The following is a 10,586-nucleotide window of genomic DNA, read 5'->3' as shown; positions in this document are numbered from 1 at the left end:
CCGAGGCTTCGGCAACCTGTTCGAACAATGTGAGGAACGCCTCTGGGTCATCCTGCGGGCCCATCTTGGTCACGGTGAGGGGAGACGGGCCCGCGGCCGGGGCGCTGGTGGACCCCGCTGACGCGAGGAGATGCCGGAACGCCTCGCGATCTTCCTGCTGGGCCAGCACCAGGGCTTCGAAGCGCCGCTCTTGCTCCTTTCAGAGCGTGACGAGTGCCTGGTGCTGGCTTTGCTGAGCCGTGGCGAGGGCGTGGACCAGGTCCGCGAACGGGGAGGATTCCATGGGGCTGCAAGGTTGGTGCTCCACCTTTTCCCGGGTTTCGGCACCACTGTAGAGCTCTCTGAAGTGTGGGTGGAGCACAGAGGACAGCAGGACAAAGCTTCAGGTACTAATAGGTTTTTTATTGCCAGACTTTTCAGTATAACAGCCTATTTTATTCTGTTAGAGACACACACGCGCTGTGTTCTTGTCCCGGGAGGAGCTCTCCTCTGCTCTCCCTCTGCCTCCTTAAATAGGGCGCAGTTACTGGGAAGACACACAAACACAGGTTAATTACCGTCAGGTGTAGTGATTCTGCCACTCACCTTCCCTGGCTCCGCCCTCCTGTCACAGACCGGTGCTTGACCATGCCCCCACTGCCACACAGTAATAAACTGTTTTCACAGACACTGGTTTTCTGAAGTGTTCCTGAGCCCATACAGTGATTCCCACAACAGACACAGGTTTGCTTTTAATGCAGCGTTGCCTGAGGGCCTGAAGATCACAGGCATCCAGTGTCAGTTTTCAGCCTTGTCTCTTGCATACAGAGAATTCTCCAGATTCTCTGAATCTTTTAATATTACATACCACAGATGATGTGATTCCCAAAGTCTTTACAATTTTATATTGAGAAATGTTATTCTTAAATTGTTGTACTGCTTGCCCATGCAGTCTTTCCCAGAGCAGTGAGCCCTTCCCCATCTTTACTTCTGAGAGACTCCGCCTCTCTGGGATGCTCTTTTTATACCCAGTCATCTTACTGACCTGTTACCAATTTTTTATTTTTTTTTAGCATTACACAACTTTTTCAGTCTATGGTTGCCCCTGTCCCAACTTTTCTGAAACATGTTGCTGACATAAAATTCAAAATGAGCATATATTTTCAAAGAACAATAAAATTTCTCAGTTTCAACATCTGATATGTTGTATTTGTACTATTTTCAATGAAATATAGGGTTTCCATGATTTGCAAATCTTCACATTCTGTTTTTACTGATGTTTTACACAGTGTCCCAACTTTTTTGGAATTGGGGTTGTAAAACAAGGTGCCCACTCACACCTGATTGTCATCCCATTGATTGAAAACACCTGATTCTAATTTCACCTTCAAATTAACTGCGAATCCTAAAGGTTCACATACTTTTGCCACTCACAGATATGCAATATTGGATCATTTTCCTCAATAAATAACTGACCAAGTCTAATATTTTTGTCTCATTTGTTTATCTGGGTTCTCTTTATCTACTTTTAGGACTTGTGTGAAAATCTGATGATGTTTTAGGTCATATTTATGCAGAAATATAGAAAATTCTAAAGGGTTCACCAACTTTCAATCACAAGTGTAATTTTACTTGTACTTTAGTATGATTTCACCTGACTTTTACTTGAGTAAAATAAGTTTGTGCTCTTTACACCTCTGCTGATCTGATGGAAACCATAACAAATGCAATTTAAAAGTAGTGCATTTACCATCATCACCAAGTACAAGCATGTTATACTTAGTTTGGAAAGTTTATGCTTTATACTGTATTTTTGTATTTATTAGATTTATTTGTTGTTTGTTTTTCAGTTATACTATATATATATATATATATATATATATATATATATATATATATATATATATATATATATATATATATATATATATATTGACATTACAAATTCGTAATTCCAGTAAGAATAATGCCAGCAATTGTGTTATATTCCTCATTACAAACAGACATGTTGCTGAATACAAAATATCTTTACAAGGACATAGATAAGACACAGTTGTGATTATTTATAAGTTTAATCAGTTTTCAATGATATCATTATTATATGTAATTAGATGTTAGATATATAAATATAATTGAGTTGACTTTGTTTTACATTATGTCCAAGTCTAACATTCCTCAGTGAAAACAATGTCAATGTCTGCAGATTTGAACAACTTTTTTCTTAAAGTTATTTAAAGTTATTTAGATGCCATCATATTTTTCTTTGTGTTTAGTTCAGGTTTAAACAGAATAATATAACATTTAGGTGTAAATATACAGAATAGGAGAGCAAAACTAGAGGCTAAAATCGCAAATATCTCCACAGCTACAGTAAATTTTCCAGGGGAGCTGACATAAGCTGGAATAAAGGTAATCCACACTGCACAGAATATGAGTATGCTGAATGTGATGAATTTAGCTTCATTAAAATTATCTGGCAGCTTTCTAGCTAGAAAAGCCAAAAGAAAGCACAAGAAAGCCAGAACTCCTATATAACCCAACACCGCCCAAAAGCCTATAGGTGATCCCAAGTTACATTCTAATATGATCTTTTCCTTGTAGTAATTCATATTCTTGTAGGGAAAAGGAGGAGAAACTGTTAGCCAAAGCACACAAATAAGGACCTGTATGAGCGTGAAGGCAAGAACACTGAGTCTCTGCTGGGGAGGCCCAAACCATTTCATGACATTACTACCTGGAAGTGTAGCCTTGAAGGCCATTAACACAACAACTGTTTTCCCCAGAACACAAGAGATGCAGAGGACGAAGGTGATCCCAAATGCTGTGTGGCGCAGCATACAGGACCACTGAGAGGGCCGTCCAATGAAAGTAAGTGAACAGAGGAAACACAGAGTCAGGGAGAACAGCAGCAGGAAGCTCAGTTCAGAATTGTTGGCTCTAACAATTGGAGTGTTCCTTTCTATTAGAAATAAAATTGCTACTAACACGGTTAATGTAGCGCCAAACAAAGAAAAAGCAACCAGTATTATCCCCATAACCTCTGTAAATGAGAGAAACTCTATGACCTTTAGCACACATTTATCCCTGTCAGCATTAGACCAAAATTCTCCTGGACACTGCTCACAGTTATTTGAATCTGCAAAATAATCATAGTTGTTCTTGTTATGAAGGAAAACAAACTTTATCTCATGGTTTTATTTGTGAATGCCATTATTCAGGAATTGTATTCTAAATAACAAAATGAGGATACACAATGTACAATTAACAAATTGTCTTTGAAACTTGGTAAAACTGAAATTACCTGTCTGGTTACTGATCTCTCCTTCTGCACATGGTATACAGTCATAGCAGCAGACAGGCCTTCCTTTCTGTGCTGCTTTTCTGGTTCCTGGAGGACAGCTGTCACTGCACACAGACCTTGGCTTCTAATATGAACGATATATTATGGCACTTCAATGCAGCTGTTGTACTATAATTATATCATAATTTTATAGCAATAATTTATGTTGTGCCATAAAATTAAAGCTGTATAAGCCTTGTATAAGTGTGTGTGTGTGTGTGTGTGTGTGTGTGTGTATCCAGTGCCCTCCACAATTATTGGCATGCCTTGTACAGATTAGTAAAAAGGGCGAGGAAAAAAAAAAATCTCACACTGGGGGGGGAAAAAAAATATATATATATATATATATATATATATATATATATATATATATATATATATATATATACACACAAATTCAAATACATTTATTCAGAGAAAAACAAATCCATCATAAAGAAATAATTATTTTCAACAAAACGTGTGCCACTATTACTGGACGCCTTGCAAACTATAGTTAACACAGTGTAACAGAAGAATGTTTCATGAAATTATCTCATCTCATTTCATTCTCTCTAGCCGCTTTATCCTTCTACAGGGTCGCAGGCAAGCTGGAGCCTATCCCAGCTGACTACGGATGAAAGGCGGGGTACACCCAGGACAAGTCACCAGGTCATCACAGGTCTGACACATACTGTAGACAGACAACCATTCACACTCACACCTATGGTCAATTTAGAGTCACCAGTTAACCTAACCTGCATGGACTGTGGGGGAAACCGGAGCCCCTGGAGGAAAACCATGCGGACACAGGGAGAACATCCAAACTCCACACAGAAAGGCCCTCACCGGCCACAGGGCTCAAACCCAGACCTTCTTGCTGTGAGGTGACAGCGCTAACCACTACACCACTGTGCCGCCCTGATTTATTATTATTATTATTATTATTATTATTATTATTTTAAATCTATACTAGTTTAGATATATTTTTATTTAAAAAAAAATGAGCAAACAATGTACCTCTGTTTTCTCTCCAGCCCAGACTATGTCTTCAGAATTAAAGACAAACTGTTGTCCACTTGGCAGTGAGGCATCATAATAGCCCACAACCTTAAACTCCACTTCTCCATTGAACCCTTGTTGCCAGTTCACCACATCATATTTTGCAGCTGTTGCCCCAGTGCTGTCAAATAAAACATGGTCTCCTAATTTGGTGGTAAAATTTACCTCCTTTAGAGACTCAACAACCTTCAAAAGGAACAAAACAAGTATTAATTTCATGACAATATCAGTCATGCCTGCTTTGTTCTCTTCTTTTGTGTTACCTGCCATGGTTGTATTTTTTTGTCTTTCTCACAACTCTGGTTTTCTGTGCATCTCAAAAGGCTGTGTAGAGAATGTGCCACAGCATAAACTGCATTGTACATGTTATTTGCATATCTCTGTTCTGAGACATCTTCATTGTAGTTTTTAAATTGAATAATATCTTTATATTTGTTGCAGTTGTTTTCAATTTGTGAAATGTTTCCCTCTGTATGCAAGCAAGGGATTGCTGTTTGCCAAAATTCATTGACAACATAGTCAGCAAAACCACCAATGTTCAATTTTCCAATAGCGAAACCAATGGATCCACCCAGTATGTTGTAACTGCCTGGTGTTATGAGATTGACAGAAGTAATCCATGCCTCAACACCAATCATCTGGTAGCCAGTGACATTCTTTAGAATAAGCTGGTTTATTAGAATTTTCATATCAAAATGGGCAAGAAATATGATAATTACTTTGGCTGTGCCTTTCTTAATAATATCTGCCACTTTCCTGATTTTGGCAGTATCTGACCGTTCAAACTTCTCAGAGTACTCAACACATATTCCCTCATCTTTGGCAGCATTCAGAAAAATGGCCATTCCATTGTTGCCATAATCATTATCACTGTTCACAGTTCCCACCCAAGACCAGCCAAAGTGCTTGACCAAATATGCCAATGCTCTACTCTGGTAATAGTCACTTGCTATTGTCCTAAAGAAAGAAGGGTAAACTTCCCTGTTGCTCAGACATTCACAGGTGGCAGCATGACTTATCTAAGGACATAAAAAGCAATGAAAAATGAGGAAATTAAATAAGAGCCAGTTTTCTTGGAGAAAATAACTAGCATCAAACCAAAAACACAAAATCTGAACTCCAAGCAGAAAGGCTCTAGTCGAGCTGCAGGTTCAAGCCCAGAATCTGCTTTCTGTCAGTGCTCTGCACCATTGAACCACCATGCCACACAATATTAAACATCATTATTATAATTTATCTCCTTGTTAAAATTGTCTCAAAGTAAACATGAGCTTCTCTTAACTGATGAAGCTAAATAGACTTATTTCATAAGACTAATGATTAGTAAATTGATAATAGTGGATATATAATGACTTAACTGTTGACAGTGTTCAATAAATGAAGATAATCATCTCATGCATATTTATTGTGTGTCTTGTAACTCTTAAATAAATTATTATTCAGTTAAGATTAATGTAATTGATTCTTACCACTGGGATTTTAAAAGGCCCTGTAGTTTTTGTGAGTGCGATAGTAGGAGTAGACTCTGACTCCCCGATGATGGCTTGTACTACTGCTTGTCCAGAGCAGGCACCATCTGCTGTTATTTCCATACCATTCATCAAAGCCATGGCTGCCTTCATAGATAACAATCTTGACAGACAATTGTCATAAATCCTGTACCCAATTGAAATATTTGGGAGCAAGCTGTTGCTTTTGTTGATTTCATCAATTGCAAAAATCATGGTCTGAGCAAGACGTAATTCACTAAGGTTAAATCTACAAATATACATTAAAATAATAAGAAATGTAATATGTTATTTAATATAAAATGAATGCTAAGAGAAATGCAATGCACAAATACAATAGTGATTTCCTAAAAATGGCTACAGTGTGAAATATTCCATTACAACAAACCTAATGCAGATTAAGTGTGGAGGTTTTTCAGTATACACCTGTGACTCCAACTGTGTACCATCATGTATTGAAAAGATAGCTCCAATTAACACATCTCCATCTTTTGACAGCAGAGGATGGTCTGGGTTTTCCAGAATATGGCAATATTCTCCCTTTGCCATGCTAAGAGAAAGGAGTAGAACAAGGAATAACATCACAAAATTTGTGCAATGCTTTTCTGGCTCAGTCTTCAACAGATATACTCTTCAGATATTTATAAACATGCTTTGGGTCTTCTGGGTATTATCATTCTGTTTAAACAAATCAGAGAAGTCTTAATCTTTTGTGATGTCATTATGGGACAGTATCATAGCTGCATCTCTGTTATATCTAATTTAATTCAGTCAACAATGACCAGACAAATGATTTACAACCTTTATACTTGCCTTTTTCCATTCTGGGCCTGCATGTTTTGTCAAACTGTGTGGCTAGTCTGTTTGCATTGTTATATTACTTGTATGCATTCACTGATCAGTGGGGGAATAGATGGAGTTCTTAGACCTCTTTGGTGACAGCTAGAAGCCTATTGGTTCATTGGCCACAGAAATTAATTGAGGGAGAAGCCCTTTGAGGCATGAAGGAAATCCTGAAAATACAAATAATAAATAAACCAGAAATTGGTCTCAGTCACATACATCCTCAGCTGCTAGCCTTTTCAGAATTTGATTAAATCATTTGACCAGCTCATACATGTGGATATGGTTTAGCTCCAGCTCACCTTGAGAATTTTCCTCAGTTCACTCCCAGAGGGGGAAGGAGGAAATCTTTCTGAAATATGTTGCTTTCCTCAGAGCTATGGTCTTCAGTTAACTTTTAGGCATTGCCCATGAGCAAAATGCAATTACAGCCCCACAATGTTCATCCTAAAATGTATCAAGTGACATAAAATGGGGGAAATAAGTGTTCAACATGTCAACTGTCTTTTCTAGTGCAGCTATTCACATGTAATGTTGAGTAGGCATTCATATTAACACAATAAAACTACATAGAAAAATAAATCATATTTTAATCAATAAAAAAGTAAAGTGGAATGACACAGGAAAAAAAGTATTGAACACAGTAAGAAACCCAGCTGATTGCACTAATTAGTTCAGCTACCTGTGATCACTAGAATCAGCTGGGTTAGTTCATGTTGGTAAGTTATTACTTCCACACTTTGAAAATCGCTGAATGCAAATAAACAAATCGATTGGCATCTGGGGGCGGCACGGTGGTGTAGTGGTTAGCGCTGTCGCCTCACAGCAAGAAGGTCCTGGGTTCGAGCCCCGGGGCCGGCGAGGGCCTTTCTGTGTGGAGTTTGCATGTTCTCCCCGTGTCTGCGTGGGTTTCCTCCGGGTGCTCCGGTTTCCCCCACAGTCCAAAGACATGCAGGTTAGGTTAACTGGTGACTCTAAATTGACTGTAGGTGTGAATGTGAGTGTGAATGGTTGTCTGTATCTATGTGTCAGCCCTGTGATGACCTGGCGACTTGTCCAGGGTGTACCCCGCCTTTCGCCCGTAGTCAGCTGGGATAGGCTCCAGCTTGCCTGCGACCCTGTAGAAGGATAAAGCGGCTAGAGATAATGAGATGAGATGAGATTGGCATCTGGCTGTCATGCATCTCAGGATGTTTAGAGAACAAAGAGCTCTCCCCAGATGTTCACAACTAGATTGCTCAGTGACATAGAAATGGAACTGGTTCCCAACAGATTTTTCAACTCCTAAAAGTTCCTATAAGCACCATCATAACCATAATCTTCAAGAGGAAGGCACATTACTCAACCATAAAATGGCCATTCACAGAAGCTCCTCACAAGATTTCTAACTGGGCAGTCAGAATGTTAGAAGATTAGCCCAAGAGTGTCACAGTCTGGCCCATGCCTTCCAGGTCTTGAGCTGGGTTTTGCTCCTGGTGACCGGTGTGGTGTGTATTGCCAGTTGGTCCATTCCATGTTTTACCCAAGATCTGCTCTGCCTGCTCCTCCTCTGCAGCCAGGCCTACCTGCTGCTGATTAGTTAAATCAACAACAGTACTTTAAAGGAGAACTGAAGGCAAATTTTTTATCATCAAAATTCTATAGCCCATTTTATTAAATATAGGAAGGCATTTTGATAGCTATTTTGGTCACTGCTAAAGCAAGTTATGAGTGTTTGAAATATGCTATGTAATATATCAGTCCATATGTCAAAGCAATGGCCGTAGACAAGATTCATTGAGACCTGTGTGAGACATTATAGGATGGAAGTAAAACATACAGTGGAAAACAAAGTGACCAACCCTGTGTCCAAAATCCCTCACTCGTTCACTACTCCCTACATAGGGAATTACTATAGAGAGAATTGTTAAGGGTGGCGAGATGTGGGGAGTAAGGATCCAATAGCAGAACACAAACCAGAAAGTCCAATGAATAAAAAATTATTTAATTAAAGTCCAAAAAGAGTCAACGAACAAAAATAGCAAAAATAATCCAGACAACAATGAGGTAGACAAAGAGCTAATATGAAAAAACATGAAAAATAGTTCTGAAAAAAAAAATGGAGACCAAAAACAGTGCAAAAACCATGAAAAACTAACAAAAGGTGAGTGCAAAAAACAGTGGCTAAGACTAGGCAAACCAGAGAGCAAAAACCCAGGAAGCAAAAACTAGCACAGAGCCAACGTGAGAAACAGACAAGACGTCCTGGCAAGGTCCCCTTCTGAGAACAGCCTATTTATACACAGCAGAGCAGACCAAGAAGTGAATGCCGGCAAGATGGAAGTCCTGTCCCAGATCCAGATTGCACTGAACTGGGAGATAGTAAATCTCCGGAGTGGAAGTCTGGGGCAGATCATGACAGAACTGTATAGTGAGCTCATTGGTAAAATAAAAAAAATGCTTTCAGACACTAGTCCGTTGCGCTGGTATTTATGTCATTACTGTCGCACAATTAAAATGTGCCAGATTAGTCAGCTGGTGGGTTTTCAAAATAATAAACACATGCATGTATTTTTGTGATAAATACATACAGTTAGGTCCATATATATTTGGACACTGACACAAATTTTGTTTTTTTTACCTGTTTACTGAAACATATTCAAGTTATAGTTATATAATGGACATGGACATAAAGTCCAGACTTTCAGCTTTCATTTGAGGGTATCCACATTAAAATTGGATGAAGGGTTTAGGAGTTTCAGCTACTTAACATGTGCCACCCTGTTTTTAAAGGGACCAAAAGTAATTGGACAATTGACTCAAAGGCTATTTCATGGGCAGGTGTGGGCAATTCCTTCATTATGTCATTCTCAATTAAGCAGATAAAAGGCCTGGAGTTGATTTGAGGTGTGGTGCGGTGCTTGCATTTGGAAGATTTTGCTGTGAAGAAAACATGCGGTCAAAGGAGCTCTCCATGCAGGTGAACCAAGCCATCCTTAAGCTGCAAAAACAGAAAAACCCATCTGAGAAATTGCTACAATATTAGGAGTGGCAAAATCTACAGTTTGGTACATCCTGAGAAAGAAAGAAAGAAAGAAAGAAAGAAAGAAAGAAAGAAAGAAAGAAAGAAAGCACTGGTGAACTCATCAATGCAAAAAGACTTGGACACCCACAAAAGACAACAGTGGTGGATGATCGCAGAATAATTTCCATGGTAAAGAGAAACCCCTTCACAACAGCCAACCAAGTGAAAACACTCTCCAGGAGGTAGGCATATCAATATCCAAATCTACCATAAAGAGAAGACTGCATGAAAGTAAATACAGAGGGATCACTGCACGGTGCGAGCCACTCATAAGCCTCAAGAATAAAAAGGCTAGATTGGACTTTGCTAAAAAACATCTAAAAAAGCCAGCACAGTTCTGGAAGAACATTCTTTGGACAGATGAAACCAAGATCAACCTCTACCAGAATGATGAAAAGAAAAAAGTATGGTGAAGGTGTGGTACAGCTCATGATTCAAAGCATACCACATCATCTGTAAAACACAGCGGAGGCAGTGTGATGGCTTGGGCATGCATGGCTGCCAGTGGCATTGGGTCACTAGTGTTTATTGATGATGTGACACAGGACAGAAGCAGCCGGATTAATTCTGAGGTATTCAGAGACATACCGTGTGCTCAAATCCAGCCAAATGCAGCCAAACTGATTGGTCGTCATTTCATAATACAGATGGACAATGACCCAAAACATAAAGCCAAAGCAACCCAGGAGTTTATTAAAGCAAAGAAGTGGAATATTCTTGAATGGCCAAGTCAGTCACCTGATCTCAACCCAATTGAGAATGTATTTCACTTGTTAAAGACTAAACTTCAGACAGAAAGGCCCACAAACAA

At 39.2% G+C, this 10,586-nt stretch overlaps 1 protein-coding gene across 1 annotated transcript; it reads right to left on the bottom strand.

Moving 5' to 3' along the window:
* Nucleotides 1-2,216: 2,216 nt before the first annotated feature.
* LOC132888360 (extracellular calcium-sensing receptor-like) lies at nucleotides 2,217-6,417 on the bottom strand. The gene is made up of 6 exons (XM_060924417.1): nucleotides 6,257-6,417; nucleotides 5,830-6,118; nucleotides 4,624-5,379; nucleotides 4,319-4,546; nucleotides 3,281-3,404; nucleotides 2,217-3,115 (listed from the first exon to the last, which is right to left on the bottom strand). Exons 1-6 carry the CDS (start codon nucleotides 6,415-6,417, stop codon nucleotides 2,217-2,219), a joined length of 2,457 nt encoding a protein of 818 aa, XP_060780400.1.
* Nucleotides 6,418-10,586: the final 4,169 nt, after the last annotated feature.

This window comes from Neoarius graeffei, chromosome 6, assembly GCF_027579695.1.
Source record: "Neoarius graeffei isolate fNeoGra1 chromosome 6, fNeoGra1.pri, whole genome shotgun sequence".
NCBI lineage: Eukaryota > Metazoa > Chordata > Actinopteri > Siluriformes > Ariidae > Neoarius > Neoarius graeffei.
Note: the sequence above shows the minus strand (reverse complement) of the source record. Positions and strands in the feature narration are given on the sequence as shown.